The sequence below is a fragment of the Nicotiana sylvestris genome, chromosome 1, assembly GCF_000393655.2.
Source record: "Nicotiana sylvestris chromosome 1, ASM39365v2, whole genome shotgun sequence".
Classification (NCBI taxonomy): domain Eukaryota; kingdom Viridiplantae; phylum Streptophyta; class Magnoliopsida; order Solanales; family Solanaceae; genus Nicotiana; species Nicotiana sylvestris.
The window spans coordinates 76632856-76651055 of record NC_091057.1 but is presented as its reverse complement, the minus strand read 5'-3'; the positions used below and the strand labels follow the sequence as shown (position 1 = coordinate 76651055).

Here is an 18200-nt window from a genome sequence, read left to right as displayed (position 1 = left end):
GTAATGAGTCGAACTAAGGCTGACCAGGAGATGTCGATCTATTCAAAGGATGTTGCCGATGCTCAAGCCGAACTGAGAAGGATCCTCGATCGCGAGGGGAGGATTCGGGCCCAGGAGTTCTGTTCTCCCAAAAGAGTTGGAGCGAGTGAAAGAGGACGAGCGTGGTTCTCGGTCACTCCTGTCCAACGACAAGGAGAGTGAAGATGAGGCTGATAGGTCGTAACCCTCAGGGGCGGGGTGTAGACTTTGCCATTTTGTATGCGATACCTTCAGAGCGTGCTTGTAGATGGAGAATGCACCTTTTCTCGTATGTAAATAAAAGAAACTTGAGGTTTTATTTCTTTTGTACCCATTTCTGCTTCGCTTTTGACAAGGTAGGCTAGTTTTAGAGTTGATGAGCATCCTTAGATTCGTGATATGGACCTGGGGCTCATTAAGCATGCCCGGGGGCTCTTACACGCTCGGTCGATGCGACCTTTAGTGTAAGCTAGCGTTAGATCTCTTATGAATTACATTGAGTCATTTGTATTTTAACTATTTTGGGTTCAGTCTTCGAGTCATGTTTCTACTCGAGCTCAATCGACCCTAAAGTTCTACATTTGTGTGGGCTGGAGATAATGGCTCTTACGTCTTGGGTCGAAGTGACCATTTAATGTAAGCTGGTGACAATGGCTCTCATGCTTTGTCCTTAGGCATGTATTGTTAAATATTTTGGGTCCCGTCTCCGAATCGTGTTACGACTCGAGATCACTTTGACCCTCAAGTTATCAAATTTTCTCCTGGCGACGGTGGCTCTTATGCTTTTGGTTGATGCGACCGTTTAGTGTGTATGGCCCTAAGGCTCATTAGGCTGGCGAAAATGGCTCTTACGCTTTTCCCTTAGGAATATGTAGGCTTTGCTTTCCTTTTGTTGAGGACTTTTTGAAATGATTTTGCCTGACCCGTCATCGGTTTGGGAAGAACCTCGATTTCAAGTCATTTGCGGCGATGTTCGAGCACCTCGGAAGGTTTGGCTCATAGGCTAAATAGCTCGAAGCCTTTTTATTTGGAGCTGACATGGTCGAAGCCCTTTTGCCTATCGAGGGTAGCCTATTTAACTGGTTCTTTTCGAAGTATATTCGAAGTAATGGCCTATGATTTTGTAGCGACGGTCGGGCGTCCCCGAGTCACGTTAATTTGGCCGTATGACCGTAGTCATTTGTGTTTGTCCAGAGCCATTCTTCGTCCCGAGTGTAGTATTTTAGGTGTATATATCGAGGGTATGCCTTTTTAGGAGTCTTACAAGTTCGATATATAGCCTAAACTTCGGGACCGAGTTCATGCCTGTAGTAAGGTCTTACAAAATTTTCATGCCTTTTGAGGTCTTATAGTTTTGTAGATACTTGGTACATGATATGACGGAGAGTTTCGGCACATTTAATACAAATTGCTTTGATTTTAGCTTGTTTGAAATGCAATTATCTTCTATACTTATGTAATTTTAATGTTTTTGCGGTGTATGAGTTTTAAGGACCTAAGAACATGGAAATGAAATCAAAAAGCCAAAAAAGGACAAGAAAAGAGCAAAATGCGATTGCAGATATGAAGATGCGGGCCACAAATCCAACATGCAAACCGCATAATGTTAAAGAAATCGTAAAGTCCAACACTTTGCTGTTCAAATTTAGTTGCAAGAAATGCGGTCCATTATGCGATCACATAACAGGTTTGCGGGCCATATAATGGATCGCAAACTCATTGTAGAAGTTGCTGAAGGCGGAAAATACGGTGACAATTGCGATCGCAAATCAACAATGCAGACCGCATAACCTAAATGCGACGAAGGCCTGGAAACTAGGGTTCGAAGATGCGATGGACTTGAAGAGAATGCGGACCTCATGTATATTATGCGACAGATATGCGGTCGCATAATTGACCTGGAAGGGTATTTTTGTTCGAATGTAATCCAGAGTTTTGACCCACTATAAATAGATTTATTGGGGTTTTGTGGGGGCATCTTGTCTTGTTTTTTATATTTATTCCAAGTCTTTAATATTCCTATCTTTTGGAAGCTTTAGGAGTGAAGAATCTTGCACTTTGTAAGGTTTATGGCATTTAATATTCTCATCTTTTTTTATTTTGGCATGTGTAGCTATCTTTAAATACTAAAGTTGTGAACCCTAAATGGGTGTTATGTTAATGGGTGTTTAACATTGAATATATGTATAATGGTTGGTTGATATATATTTATTTCTCATTCTTCATTTATTGTTGGTAGTTGCAAACATTAACAAGTGCCATTAAATTCTTTCTTTACTTGGAAAAGTGAGTTATAATTTGGTAGAAGTAAATATCAAAGACTCAAGGCTTTAAATCTTGTTTAATATAATCGCTTAGGAATAAATGGGTTTTATATGGCATATATTGATTGTTCTTAATTGCAACTCTTTTATATTTGAAAAAATCATAAAGAGGAAATGCTACCCAACTATTAGAAAATATTGGGTAGTCATTTAGAAATCATTTGCATATCTAAAGAACATTCCATTAGAAATATATCATATTAACACCGATAGCATTACACTGCATTGAAGGGGACACAACCTTGGTTTCCTAAATCAAATTATTTACATTCTCAACATCACAATTAGTTATTTCTTCAAATCACAATCATATCATTCTCTTGTTACAATTAACGGAATAGAATTACGACCCAAGTCAAGTAGCACACTACTCGACTAACCTTTTCACGTCCATTCCCTGTGGGATTCGACCCCAACCTTGTTGGGTTATTATATTTGACACCGACCGCCTTAAAAATTTAATTAAAGTGTAATTTGAGCGTATCAAATTTTGGCGTCGTTGCCGGGGAATACGTTTTTGAAATTACTAATTTGTGTGTGCTTTACTTTACGTCTTATTCTATTCCATCACACTTTGCTTGTTTTGTTTGGTGTTGATAGGAAGACATGGCCGAATATGAGGAAGAAATGGAAGAAAATCCTTTGGCGGACATAGATGAGTACATCGAAATTACAAATGCTATTATACTTCCGGTTGTTGGTGTTGCAACTTTCAAGGTGGAACATGTTTTAATCTTAATGCTCAAAGAGGACGGGTTTTTCAGGAATTCCACTGATGATGATCTTACACATCTCAGAAACGTCTTGGGTGTATGTGTGATGCATAAGCAGAACAATGTCTCTGATGATGCCCTAAGGTTGAGGGTGTTCAAGTACGCACTTGCTGGGGATACAAGGAAATGGCTTCAAAATATGCCACCAAATTCCATTCATTCTTGGCTTGAACTTGTCCGAGCATTCTTAGATAAATGGTTCCCGCAAAGTAAGAAATCTGAGCTCCGGGATAAAATTTTCTTTTTCAAGCAAGTACTAGGAGAACATCTACAAAAGGCATGGGATCGATTCAAGTTGTATTTGGCGAGGTCTCCCAATCATGGTTTTCTGGATTCTATCTTATTGGACAAATTCTACATGGGTTTAGATACTATGAACCAATGTATAGCCAAGAATGCAGCTGATGGATCTTTTATGGACAAGACATACGTAAGGGTCACACAAATCCTTGACAAAATGGCACAACATAATCAAGCTTGGCACTCAAAGGACACATAGGTGGAATTGCATATGGTTCTCCTTCCTTGACCACCATGATCAAGGAAAATCAAGAGAGAGATCAAGTAATCGCAGGGCTTTCCACCAATGTCAATGTGTTAACAAAGATGTTCACTGAAAGCCAAACGGAAAAGGTAAATATGATGGAGGATGTGCAACCCATATCAAATGAAGATTATGAGGAAGCCAACTACGTCAACAACTCTCAAGCAAGCTATCAAAGGCAACAATACCAAGTTCAAGGACAACAAAATCAATGGAGGTCTAACCCGCAAGGGCAAGGCAACCATCAGTGGCGAAATGACCTAGGTGGCTCAAATCAATGAAATTGGAATAACAACAACTTCTCAAATTGGAGTTCAAACCCTTATGTTCCTCCAAAGGGTCAATATTCAAATTAAGGTTCCTCAAGTGATTCCAAGTTGGAAAGCATGCTTGAATGTGTATTGAAAAATCAAGAGAAGTCCGACACTTTTATGAGGAATAAGACCGAGCTTGTTGGCTCTCATACTGCATCTATTCAAAAATTGGAGATCCAAATCAGAGATCTCTTTAGGGAACCAAATCCGAAGCAAAAAGGGACACTTCCAAGTGACACAATAGCGAACCCAAAGGGTAGTGGGAGTGGCCCAACTTCTCATGTCATGGCAATTACTACTCGGAGTGGGAAGGTACTACAAGGAGGGAGCGAACAAGTGGTTGAAGTAGAAGAGTCCGAACATGAGGTTGAGGTTGAAGAGCCAAGTGTTGTTGAAGTTGAAAAGGTTCTGGAAGAGTTGAAAGTGCAAAAAGAAAACCGGGAAGAGGTAAAGGAAAAGGTAAAAGAGACACCAAAAACTCTACCACCTATTCCTAGACCTCCTCCTCCATTTCCTCAAAGGCTTGCTAGGAAGGTTGATGATAGAAAACTCAAAAAGTTCTATGATATTCTCAAGTAGTTATCGTTAAATATTCCATTTGTGGAAGCATTTCAAAAGATGCCAGGTTTTGTAAATATTTGAAATACTTAATTACCAAGAAGAGAACCACCAAGAATGAAGTGGTGAATGTGACTCACCGGGTTAGTTCCATCATTGCAAAATCCACCGTTCAAAAGAAAGAAGACCCGGGAGCTTTCACCATTCCATGTACTACTGGAACACATGATTTTGCAAGAGCCCTTTATGATAATGGGGCTAGCATTAACTTAATGCCTCTCACCATTTACAAGCAAGAAGGGTTAGGTATGCCAAGGCCTACAAGTATGATATTCCAAATGGCCGATCGTTCCATAAAGAGACCGGTGGGAATTGTCGATGATGTGCACTTAAAAGTGGGAAAGTTTCATTTACCCGCCGATTTCGTAATCCTTGATTGTGTAGTTGACAAAGAGATCCCTACCATTTTTGGGAGACCATTCCTTGTAACAGGAAGAGCATTAATGGATTCGAAATGGAATGAGATCAAATTCCGTGTGAATGATGAAGAGGTTACATTCCAAGCAAGCAAGGGTATGGAACTACCACATGATTATGAAAGTATCTCGGTGATTGATGTTGTTGATGAATTGGAAGATGCGGTTTAAATGAAGATGGAAGAACAATGCCTCGATTAGGCATTGGTGGCTATTTTGGTGAACTTCGATGGTGAGATATGGATGGGTATATGGAACCAGTCAACGTATTTGAGGGGCTTGGCTCCTACACTTATGCTCCGACGAAGCTCTCTCTTGACATGGATAATAGGGCCACCCTTCCCGCAAAGCCTTCTATTATTGATCCACCGCAACTAGAGCTCAAACCACTTCCACCACACCAGAAGTATACATTTCTTGGCTCACATGATACTTTACCGGTAATCGTTTCTTCTTTGTTGAATGATGTGCATGTAGAACAATTTTTGCATGTCTTGAAAGAGCACAGGCAAGCTATTGGATGGACAATTGCGGACATCTAAGGGATACCCGCCTAAATTTGCAAACACAATATCCAATTGGAGAATGAAACTAAAGCAACTGTAGACCACCAACGACGGTTGAACCCGTCCATGTAAGAGGTGGTAAAGAAAGAAATCATCAAGTGGTTGGATGTTGGGTGGTCTACCCCATTGCCGATAGTTCTTGGATGAGCCTTGTGCAATGTGTGCCGAAAAAGGGAGGCATGACCGTTATTGCAAATGACAAAAATGAGCTGATCCCATCAAAAATGGTGACCGAACGGAGGGTGTGTATGGATTATCGGAAGATCAATAGTGCCACGTGCAAAGACCATTTCCCTATGCCTTTTATTGATCAAATGCTTGATCGGCTAACGGGAAGGTCATTCTATTGCTTTCTTGATGGCTATTCCGGTTACAACCAAATCAACATAGCATTGGAGGACCAAGAGAAGACAATATTCACTTGCCCTTATGGAACTTTTGGATTTAGCCGGATGCCATTTGGTTTGTGCAACGCTCCGGCTACTTTTCAAAGATGCATGATGTCCATTTTCTCCAACATGGTGAAGAATTTTCTAGAGGTTTTCATGGACGACTTTTTAGTGGTAGGTGACTCTTTTGAGCATTGTCCTAACAATCTTAGAAAAGTGCTCAAGAGATGTGAGGAGACCAACCTTGTGCTTAACTGGGAGAAATGACATTTCATGGTGGATGAAGGCATTGTATTGGGGCATAAAATTTCAAAATATGGCATAGAGGTTGACCGGGCAAAGATCGAGATCATTTCCAAACTTCCTCCTCCTACTTCAGTTAAAGGTGTCCGAAGTTTCTTGGGGAATGCCGAATTTTATAGGCATTTCATTAAGGATTTTTCAAAGATTGCAATCCCATGTTCAAACTCCTTGAGAAAGGTGCAAACTTTGTGTTTGAAATGAAATGCCTCAAGGCCTTTGAGGAATTGAAACAAAAGCTCACCACGGCACCTATTATTGTCACACCCGATTGGTCTCTTCCATTGGAACTCTTGTGTGACGCTAGTGGTATAGCTATTGGGGTAGTGCTTGGCCAATGTCACGACAAGGTTCTTCACCCGGTCTATTATGCAAGCAAGACAGTCAATGGAGCGCAAATGGATTATACGGTGACTGAGCAAGAACTTTTTTCCATTGTCTATGCCTTTGAGAAATTACGGGCTTACTTGTTGGGATCCAAGGTGATAGTGTACACAGACCATGCTGCTCTTCGCTATCTTATGGCAAATAAGGATGCAAAGCCTAGATTTATTCGGTGGGTCCCGTTGTTGCAAGAGTTTGACTTCGAAATCAAAGATAGAAAAGGGACGAAAAATAAAGTGGCAGATCATTTATCAAGGCTTGAAGAGGTAGGGAGACCAAAGGAAGATCTTGAAATCAATAATGCTTTCTCGGATGAACACATATTGGCATTATCTAACACTTTTGCTCCTTGGTATGCCAATATTGCCACCTACTTGGTTAGTGACATTATTTCGGCTATATTGGAATCCTATCAGAAGAAGAAGTTTTTCAGAGATTTTCGTCAATACTATTGGGAAGAACCATTCTTGTTTGGTGTTTGTGCTAATAACTTCATCAGAAGTTGTGTTCCAAAAGAGGAGATTATGTCAATTCTAAAGGCATGCCACGACTCACCAGTCGGGGGTCACCATGGGGGCAATCAAACTATGTTAAAGGTGCTTGAATATGGTTATTATTGGTCGTCGATTTATCATGATGCCAATCAAATGGTCAAGGCTTGAGACCAATGCCAAAGGCAATGATCAATCTCCAAGAGGCATGAAATGCGAAGGCACTTTGTGATGGAGATAGAAATCTTTGATATGTGGGGAATTGATTTTATGGGCCCCTTTGTAAGCTCTTGTGGTATGAAATAAATCTTGGTAGTTGTGGACTATGTGTCCAAATGGGTTGAAGCAATTGCCTTACCAAACAACGAGGCAAGGAGTGTGACTACATTCTTAAAGAAAAATATATTCACGGGATTTGGCACTCCCAGAGCCATTCTTAGTAATGGTAGGTCTCATTTCTGTAACAAGGCTTTCACGGGGTTACTATAGAAATATTGTGTCAAGCATAAGGTGGCCACACCTTATCATTCCCAATCAAGTGGCCAAGTTGAAGTTTCCAACTGGGAGATAAAGAAAATTCTAGAAAATACTGTTAATACAAATGGGACCGATTGGTCAAGGAAGCTAGATGACGCATTGTGGGCATACAGCACGGCGTACAAAACCCCTATTGGGACTTCTCCTTATCGGTTAGTCTTCGGCAAGGCTTGTCATCTACCTGTAGAACTGGAGCACAGAGCCATGTGGGCTTTAAAATGGTTGAACTTGGACTGGGTGAAAGTTGTAAATTTGAGGTTAACACAACTCAATGAAATGGAGGAATTCCGTTTCCATGCATATGAAAGTGCAGCTGTGTACAAATAAAGGATGAAGTTTGTCCACGACAAAAAGATCTTGAAAAGGGAGTTCAAGTCAGGTGACTTGGTTTTGTTCTTCAGCTCAAGGCTCAAATTGTTTCCGGGCAAGCTCAAATCGAAATGGTCCAGTTCGTTCAAGGTGGTCAATATATCCCTTTTGGAGATTTGGAATTAGAATCGGAGGATGGGCTCCGAACCTTCAAAGTAAATGGCCAGCGAGTCAAGCACTACTTGGGCACAGATGGAGAAAAACATTTAGTGGAACATTTGGCTCTCAAAGATGGTCCGTGCCCGACCAATGAGTGAACCCAAAGAAAGGCCAACTATGTCATGCCGCGATGTTAAATCAAGCGCTTCATGGGAGGCAACCCATGTGTGGTAACACCCTTTTTGTCCTTTAAAATATAACTTTTGTTAGATAGATTTAATTGAGCAATTTAAAGTGTGTGTTAGAGTGCAGGTAATTCAAAAGATCATAACACTAGGTAAAATTACGTGTGAGAGGGAAGAAAAGTCACCATGGGAAGTCTGCTACACATATTAGGTCACACTTTAACTATGCGGACCGCATAGTAGTCGCAGACCCAGACACTTTGTTTGGCAAAATTTGGTGGTAAAAATGCGGTGAGGAGGTTCACTTTGCGAACTGCATTTCAATTATGCAATCGCACAAGTGCACCGTATTGTGTCCTCGAGCAACTCAAGTTGAACCCACCGCATAACACTTATGCGGTCGCATAATGGGTTATGCGGTGACTTATTTACCGCGAACTTCACAGGTAAGTACCCCTCGCATATCATCAGCATTAAAAAACTTGTAAAACAAAAGAAAAGAATTTTTTTTATCAAAAAGAAAGCAAAAAAAACGAAATAAAGACAAAGGAAAACGGCTAGTTGAATCGAAAAGAGTAAACAACACCTGTTGATTTCATCTCCCAAGTGTTCTCATTTCCCCATCACTGGTATGTTCTCCTCTCTCAATTTCATTCATGTAAAGTTAGTTTAAAGTTTGTTGAGTTTTTCCTATTTTTGTTTCCTTTAGTTGTTCTTCTTTTTTCCTTTTCGTAGTTGGGTATCTATTCATAATGTGAGGGGGTTCTTGGATAAGTAGTTAGGCTTGGGGTATTGGGTAGTGAAATTAGGCTCACCATTGTTGAGGGTGGAGTTGAAAATGCTGAGAATGATGACTTCTGTGGACCACATAGTCAATTTGCGGTCCACATTATTGCCACATATTGAACCCTAGGTGGCCTGAAGAAGATGACAAAATGCGGCGGCATTGCGATCACATAATTGATATGCGGACCACAAAGTCACCGCATACTAAAATAGTTTCATGGCTTTCGTAGCATGTGGTTTGCGGCAATTCTGTGATCGCAGATCCATCTTTGTGGTGGACTTTGCGATCGCATAGGGTGAATGTACTTTCCATGCATTTATTTATGCGATGGTTTTGCAAACCGCATAATGGATATATGATCGCATAATCCATCACATAACTGTATCCTTTCAACAGACAGAAAGTTTGCGACATGTTTGTGGTCCGCATAGTGGTTATGCGACCGCATAACCTATCGCATACTTGAAATTCTTTGTACTTTTTCTTCTGTTGTCTGCTATGTTGCTCACACTTTATTTTTTTCCAGATATGGATCCTAAGAAACATATATCCTCTTCAAATAAAATGGCCTCCACCAGTCGTCAAGCACAACAAGCCAAACGTTCACGACCAGACCCTACTGCTGCACATCCCTCCCAGTCTGATGAGGAGAAGACCTTGCCTTCATTTGACCTACAAGCTGAGGCAAGAAGAAAAAGAGGAGATGACTTCCTACTCAGGTTTGGGGTCGATGGCTCTAGGGAGCTGTATAGAGAAGGGCTCACAAAATGGAAAATACTTGCCGAGAAACAACTGAGTCTGAACAGGCTACAGGAGCAGTACACTCACATACTGGAGAACATCAAGGCTAGAAACGGGGAGTGCTTCACAGAGATACCGGATGATTACAATGAAACAGTAGTCCGTGAATTTTATGCATCCTATGGAGCCTCCAGGGCCCCTCACCACAAACGCAACAAAGTTTTCTGTGATACTATCTTGGTTAGGGGGAAGCAGGTGTTTTGTAGCAGTGACACCATAAATGAGTTCTACTTCCCAAACTGGCGATAGGGCACAGCGGAGTGTGACACCAAATGGGCCAACAGTGATAATGAGCGTAGTTGGATAGAATTAGTGATAGCCAAGGGGACCCCTGCTTGGATTGACCCTTTGCATAAAATATTCAAGGAAGATCTCACACGAGAAGGTAGATTCTAGCTCAGTTTTGTCACCTCTCAATTGATCCCATCCCGAAATGAAACTAACATAAGCATTAAGAAAGCTCTTCTCACTGTGTGCATTATGACTGGGATAAAGATTGATGTGGGTGACTTCATCTTCTGAGAGTTAGGGATTCGGGCCAACCACACAGCTACGTCACTTCCGTTCCCGTGCTTGATCATAGCCCTCTGTAAGGCTGTGGACGTCCCTTCAATGCCACATACTAACAAGACGGGAAAAGCATTGAAGGATATTGATATCACGCACATTAGTGATACAGTAGACGTTTATCCCCTAGAGGTTCAGATCCAGATTCCTGCTGATACACAACCATCAAATTCCCAGACTCCTATTTCTTCTCAGGCTACTGTTGCCTCTACTTCCACTCCACAGCCCACCTCTCCGGCCACCATTGCACAACTTTTTACTGCACTACCAACCGTTTTAAGGCTCGGTCTCTTAGCTCAACATGCAAATGCTAAGGTAGACCAGTTTCTGAAGAACCTCTCCATACTCATCAGGTAGGCTTTGACCCATATCCAGTCCTCAATAATGGCCCTCCAACAGAAACAAACATCTTATGGGGATCGCCTGAAGCAGCTTAAGGTGTGGGTTGAAAATATAGAGCGGGGTGAGGTTGGTGACTTGCCAAAGCTCTGTGATGATGTTGCCACAATGAAGACTGAGCTCTACAAAATACAAACTCTGGAGTTCAATCTATCCTCCTTCATGCCTAAGGAAGGAGAGCAGGGAACGGGCACGTCCATGGCTAGATTAGACCTTGATTTCTCCAATTTGATGACAGCCCCTGCACCTCAGATTGTCGGGGCTTCCCAGCCTCCAGCTTCCCCTGCACGTATTGAACTTCCTTCTAAGGAAGATTCCAGACATTGTGCAGAGTCCGTAGGTGGGGAGGCAGATTATGGAGATACAGATAAGGAATCATGATCCGAGGAGGATGAGAGTCCTCAAGAGAAAGGTTAGCAGATTGCTGCCCATACAGTTGTAGAGGAGGAACAACCAACTGTTCAGAAGGCAATAGAACATTCTCTAGCAAACATGGACGCCCAAGCCAATCCATCGACCACTCAGCTATTAGCAGGCGAGGCTAGCAGCTCACAAGCCCCAGCTCTAGTGTCGAGCCAACCGTAGATCCCTCCTCCATCAGTGGAGGTCACTCCTCCGACCGAGATATCATTGGTCCCAGCTTCAGCATCAGAGGGTGATCCCACCATTATTCAGCCGGATTCTGACTCCCATAGCGCTTAGTGCGCCTTAGGGAGCCCCTAAACTCTGTTTTACATTCTTATGCATTGGGGAAAATGCATGCTTTTCAGTTGGGGGTGGTATAGCCTTGTACAAACTTTTTTTTTGGTGAATTAAACTGTTGTACATGTTTTTGTGTTATATAACTTCCATGGTTTTTGTACATACTTGTGTTGTGATTCTGTATATACTTGTGTTGTGTGGTTTTTGTACATAGGTTATCTTTGTATATTATAAAAAACAAAAACAAGTAGATAGTTGTATGTTCATTTTAGTAATTAGCAATAAATCCCTCTTAGTTTTTCTTCGTCGGGTTCTTTCCCAAGGGTGTAATAGGAGAACCAGGGCAATAGAATGAAACATTTTGATCGGTGTGGCGTGATTGTCTAGTTTCAAGCATGTGTTCCTGTAAATAGCCTATATTTTTCCATTGATATAAAAAAATAAAAGAAATCAATTGTGTGAACTTGAGGCTCGCTCTTTGACTCTATATTTACCTAGAGTCATACATGTAAATATGATGAAAGCTTCGAGTTGCTAAGTGTTGACTCGAGGTTAAAACTATGTTGAGCCAAACAGTTCATGTGCCATGTGTGTGAGTCTTCGTATAAATAATTCTTGTGTTTACTTCTGCCATCTAGAACTTGCCCGGTTGGTCTTTCGATGCAAATGAGAATTACATTTGGGTGGAGAAATGACCTTATGCAGTCTTTGTGATTTTGGAAAACTAGTTATTCTTTCAAGCTACTCATTGTGCAGATAGTATCACTAGTTACCCCACTAGAGCCTTTAACCTTTTATTTGGCTACCTCATTACAAATGTTTCCCCTTTTCTGAAATAATTCCATCTCTTTTGAACTCGTCCCTCCTTGAACATTGAGAATGATTCTAAAAGCCTAAGTTGGGGTGTGGTGTAAAGCCAAATTTGACAAGGTTGTGCAGTGAGTGTAGGAAATTATACCTCAAGATATGAAACTATTCAAGCTCCTAAAGAAGAAAAAGAAATGAAAAAGAGATGTATGTATATATATAAATATGGAGTCTTGAAGAAAATTAGAGAGGTATTTTAGGTGGCTCAATGTTGGAAAGTAGGAGCTAATGAGGGCTATGTGGTTTGAAAAGAAGCAAAGAGCAACAAGAAAGAAAAATGTGAGTAGTGTTCAAGGAAGGTGTAGCCACTTTTACCCAAATGCTTATCCGACCCTTCCCTAAACCTACATTACAAGCTCAACAAGTCCTTATGGGATCTCCAACCGAACACTCTTACAATATAGCGATGAATTAAAATAAGGGCAAGCTTATGGTATGCATGTTGTAGCACTTGAAACTCTTTGAGAGTGAGTGTCTTCGTGAATTAGTCCCTTTTTTTGTCATTGTAAATATTGTGAGTTTGGGACTTTCTTTCTAGTGAGGGCACATGAATTGTGAGGTTGGATAGAAGTTGAGTTTTTCAAGTCAAATGCACTTGCACTCAGCTGAGAGTAACATTTTGTCAAATTGGCCAAGGCTCAAAGTTTCACAAGTTGATTAGTTTTCTTTGTAAATAACAATAATGGTTCAGGAAGGGTAAATAAACGAAAGTGCATGCTTGTAGTACTGACAAATGACATCGTCCTCGGTCACTATTGTTTCATATTGTTTAGATGGAGTCTAGAATAGGATAGTGTCGTTTTAGTTGCTTGAGGAAAAGCAAGAGTTTAATTTGGGGGTGTTGATGTGCCGGAGAATTTTAGAACATTTAATACAAATTGCTTAGATTTTATCTTGTTTTAAATGCAATTATCTTCTATACTTATGTAATTTTAATGTTTTTGTAGTGTATGAGGTTTAATGACCTAACAACATGGAAATGAAATCAAAAAGCCGAAAAAGGACAAGAAAAGAGCAAAATGTGATCGCAGATATGAAGATGCAGGCCACAAATCCAACATGCGGACCATTATGCGACTGCATAACAGGTTTGAGGGTTGTATAATAGATCGCAAACTCGTTGTAGAAGTTGCTGAAGGCGGAAAATACGGTGACAATTGCGATCGCAAATCAACAATGAGGACCGCATAACCTAAACACGACGAATGGCCTTGAAGAGAATGCGGACCGCAAGTCTGTTATGCGACAGATATGCGGTTGCATAATTAATATGGAAGGGTATCTTTGTCTTAATTGGATCCCGAGTTTTGACTCACTATAAATAGATTTATTGGGGTTTTGTGGGGGAATCTTGTCTTGTTTTTGAAGAATCTTGGGGGTTTTGGAAGCTTTAGGAGTGAAGAATCTTGCACTTTGTAAGCTTTATGGCATTTAATATTCTCATCTTTTTGTATTTTAGGATGTGTAGCTAACTTTAAATACTAAGGTTGTGGACCCTAAATGGGTGTTATGTTAATGGGTGCTTAACATTGAATATATGTATAATGGTTGGTTGATATATATTTATTTCTCATTCTTCATTTATTGTTGGTGATTGAAAACATTAACAAGTGCCATTAAATTCTTTCTTTACTCGGAAAAGTGAGTTAGAGTTTTGTAGAAGTAAATATCAAAGACTCAAGGCTTTAAACCTTGTTTAATAGAATCACTTATGAATAAGTGGGTTTTATTTGGCATATATTGATTATTCTTAATTGAAATTCTTTTATATTTGGAAAAATCATAAAGAGGAAATGCTACACAACTATTGGAAAATATTGGGTAGTCATTTAGAAATCATTTGCATATCTAAAGAACCTTCTATTAGAAATATATCATATTAACACTGATAGCATTACACTGCATTGAAGGGGACACAGCCTTGGTTTCCTAAATAAAATTATTTACATTCTTAATGTCACAATTAGTTATTTCTTCAAATCACAATCATATCATTCTCTTGTTACAATTAACGGAATAGAATTACAACCCACGTCAAGTAGCATAATACTCGAGTAACCTTTTCACGCCTATTCCATGAGAGATTCAACCCCAACCTTGTTGGGTTATTATATTTGACAACGGCCTCCTTACACTATTTAATTATAGTGTAATTTAAGTGTATCAGTACAAGTATGATTCATGCCTTGCTTGAGGTCTTACAGTTTTGTAGATACTTGGTACAATTATGATTCATGCCTTGCTTGAGGTCTTACAGTTTTTTCATGCCATTGAGGTCTTACAGTTTTTTCATGCCTTTGAGGTCTTACAAATTTTTTCATGTTGTTGAGGTCTTATAGGTTTTTCATGTTGTTGAGGTTTTACAGTTATTTCATGTCGTTGAGGTTTTAGAGATTTTTTCATGTCGTTGAGGTCTTACAAATTTTTTCATGCCTTTGAGGTCTTATAGGATTTTCATGCCATTGAGGTCTTACAATTTTTTCATGTCGTTTAGGTCTTACAGATTTTTTCATGCCGTTAAGGTCTTACAGTTTTTTCATGTCGTTGAGGTCTTACAGATGTTTTCATGCCGTTGAGGTCTTATAGTTTTTTCATGTCGTTGAGGTCTTACATGACCGAGTCTGCTCGCTCGGTGTCTTATAGACTCATGTTTTGATAAGTCAATGGAGGTGGCGTTTTGACGGCAGTGCCTGAGTTATCGAGAGTTTCTTGACTCGGGAGCCATTTTTCGTAAACTTTGCATTGCCTTATCGAGGGTTTACAATTTTGGAGATCCCGACCATGAGGTTGTGCGCTTTTCTTTTGAGATTTTGACACCAGCCCCTGAGTACTCGAGGTGCTTTTGGCATTGGAGATGTTTAGCAATTACCGCACTGCCTTATCTGAGGGCTTACGATTTTGGAGTCCCGACACGGAGGTCGTCTAAGTGCTGTATTATTGAAGCTAGTCCCCGAGTGTTCAAGACGTCTCCGGTGTAGGAGTTGTTTTTGCGAAGGTGCCGAGTATCTTTTGGAGCGTGAGATGCCTGTGCAAAAGATATTCTTCGATTATTTGATACAAGTGTACATGTATTTGCTGTCGGGGGCCCGGCTAAATGGACGCGGTTCGTTCGACCGTTTGGCCCCATACATTACTTTCCTATAGGGATCCCATTTGGCGTTTCTTGGTTTTTTCGTGCGGGTGTCTTCCGGGGGGAATGCCCCCCAGTGTTCGGGGTTGGTTGCAAAAGAAGCCTCGAACATTTGTTGAGTTTCCCTTTGGTAGCATGCAGATGTTGCCTCGTTAAAAACCTTGTCGGTAAAACTCTTTTTCGGGACAAAAACTCGGTCAAAGGAAAAGAGTGCAGCAGATGCTTTAAAACCTTAAGGTCTTCGAGCTAGGTTAGTATTCTGACCTCTTCGATCGGGCGCCTGTATAAGGGTTAGTCTAACATACGAAATGAAAAGGGAGATGGTCGTACCTTAATGTGAGACGCGCCGGTGATGTTTTGAGGATTGATATGTTCCAATCACTCGAGATGAGGGCGCGATATGGTCCTTTATTTCATTTAATTAGGCTTGATTGAGGGTGTGGCTCGATTAACTTTTGACTCTTTTTTGAGTGGAGGTACGAGCGCCAGTGATGTTCCCCATAGACGGTTTTAATTTTGTCCTTTGTTGGGAATTTCATCATTTGGTGAAAAGTGGATGGCACCGCTCTCATGTATTGGATCCACGGTCATGCGAATAAGGCGTTATACCTCATGTCTCCTTCAATGACATGGAATTTGGCATTTTAGGTTATGCCAGCCACGGTGACCGGGAGAATGATTTCTCCTTTCGTTGTTTCACTTGCCATGTTGAATCCGTTGAGGACTCGAGCGGCGGGTACGATTTGGTCGAGCAGTCTGAGCTGCTCTATCACCCTTGACCTGATAATGTTGGCCGAGCTACATGGATCCATGAGTACACGTTTTATTTGAAAATAATTTACAAGGAAAGAGATTACCAGTGCGTCATTGTGAGGTTGAGATAAGGGCTCTGTGTCCTCTTAGCTGAATGTGAGGGCGCCCTCGGGAATATATCCTCAGGTCTGCTTTTCTCTGGTGATGGATATTTTCATCCTTCTCATTAATGGTTCATGCGGGGCATCGATGCCTCCTATGATCATGTGGATGACATGTTGTGGCTCGCTTGCCTCATTCTTTTTGGTCGCCTCCCTTTCCCAGAACTGATTTTTGGCTCGATCGCTAAGGAATTCCCAGAGATGCCCTTTGTTAAGGAGTCGGGCTACCTCTTCTCAGAGTTTGTGGCAATCTTCGGTCCTGTGGCCGTGCCTGTTGTGAAACTCGCACACTAAGTTGTGATTCCTTTTTTAGGGATCTGATTTTATAGGCCTGGGCCACTTGGCATCTCTGATTTTACTGATGTCGAACACGATGTCCAATACATCGACGTTGAAGTTGTATTCTGACAAGTGAGGTACGCCCGTTGGCCCTGCGTTCCTATCGAATCTGGCTCTGTTGATGAGTCCTCGAGGATCCTACCCTCGATCTATTTTCCGATAGTTGCAAGGTAGGTCGCGCCTCAGGGCATTCCTCATATCCTCGATGTACGACTGATATCTTTCTTTTTTTAATTTTGGTTCCTTTGCCAGGAGCCTGCTTGGGTATACTGAGCCCGAGGGGGCTCCCAATTGGTCATCCTCGGCCATTATTTTTTATTGTACCGGTTGTGGATGTCCGACTAGGTCGCAGCTGGATACTCGATCAAATTCTGTTTCAGCTCTTTTGAAGCCACCGAGCTTCGTTCATTCAGACCTTGAGTAAAAGCCTGCACTTTCCAGTCGTTGGAGACTGGCGGTAGCTCCATCCGTTCCATTTGAAAGCGGGACACAAATTCCCACAGCATCTCGTTCTCCCTTTGCTTAATTTTTAAAACGTCGTACTTCCTCGTCGCTACTTTGATGGTACTAGCATGTCCCTTTGTAAAAGAGTCTGCTAGCATGGTGAATGAATCTATGGAGTTTGGAGCCAAGTTGTGATACCACATCATGGCCCCATTCGAGAGTGTTTCCCCGAACTTTTTCAGCAATACGGACTCGATCTCATCATTCTTTATATCGTTGCCATTTACCGCGTAAGTGTAGGTAGTAACGTGTTCTTTGGGATCTGAGGTCCCGTTGTACTTTGGGAGTTCTGGCATTCTGAACTTCTTTGGAATGGGTTTTGGGGTGTATGAACTTCTTCGAGTCCACACCTTTCAGCACCAAGGGTGCACCCAGGATTTTGGCTTCTATCATTTTCTCGCCCAATTTGATCCTTTTGGTGAGGTCTTCCAGCATTTTTACGATGGCATGGTTGGTTATCGATTCGTTATTGCTCGATCTCTCAGGTACCTGTTCGACTAGGGGAGCTGTCCCCGGTGCTACCGTGTTGGGAGTCTTCGGGTGGCTTTGCAGCTGAGTGATAGCCAACTGTTGTGCCTGCAATATTTCAAAAATAACATAAAGGCTAAATTCTCGTTCTTCCCGAGCTGGGGTTTTTTTGGCTCCTTGTTGGACTCCATGTTTTATGCTCCTGTCGGTGTGTGAGGTTTCGTCGACCTGCTATACGTCTTACGAACCCACGACCGTTGGAATCGGTCCAGGTGCAACATTGGGGTTCTACAGTGACGCGCCAATAATTGGAATAGCCACACTGTTTTCTCCGTGATTTTCAAGGTTGTCGTTGTCGTTCTCAACTCTGTTCACTGAGCCAGACATTTTGACCT

At 41.4% G+C, this 18200-nt stretch overlaps 2 protein-coding genes across 2 annotated transcripts; one reads left to right on the top strand and one right to left on the bottom strand.

Annotated features, from left to right (window-relative positions):
- The first annotated feature begins 4045 nt into the window (after positions 1-4045).
- Positions 4046-5178, top strand: LOC138871678 (uncharacterized). The gene is made up of 2 exons (XM_070149575.1): positions 4046-4548; positions 4599-5178. Exons 1-2 carry the CDS (start codon positions 4046-4048, stop codon positions 5176-5178), a joined length of 1083 nt encoding a protein of 360 aa, XP_070005676.1.
- Positions 5179-17174: 11996 nt separating this feature from the next.
- LOC138871667 (uncharacterized) lies at positions 17175-17633 on the bottom strand. The gene has a single exon (XM_070149563.1). The coding sequence runs from the start codon at positions 17631-17633 to the stop codon at positions 17175-17177; it is 459 nt and encodes a 152-aa protein (XP_070005664.1).
- Positions 17634-18200: the final 567 nt, after the last annotated feature.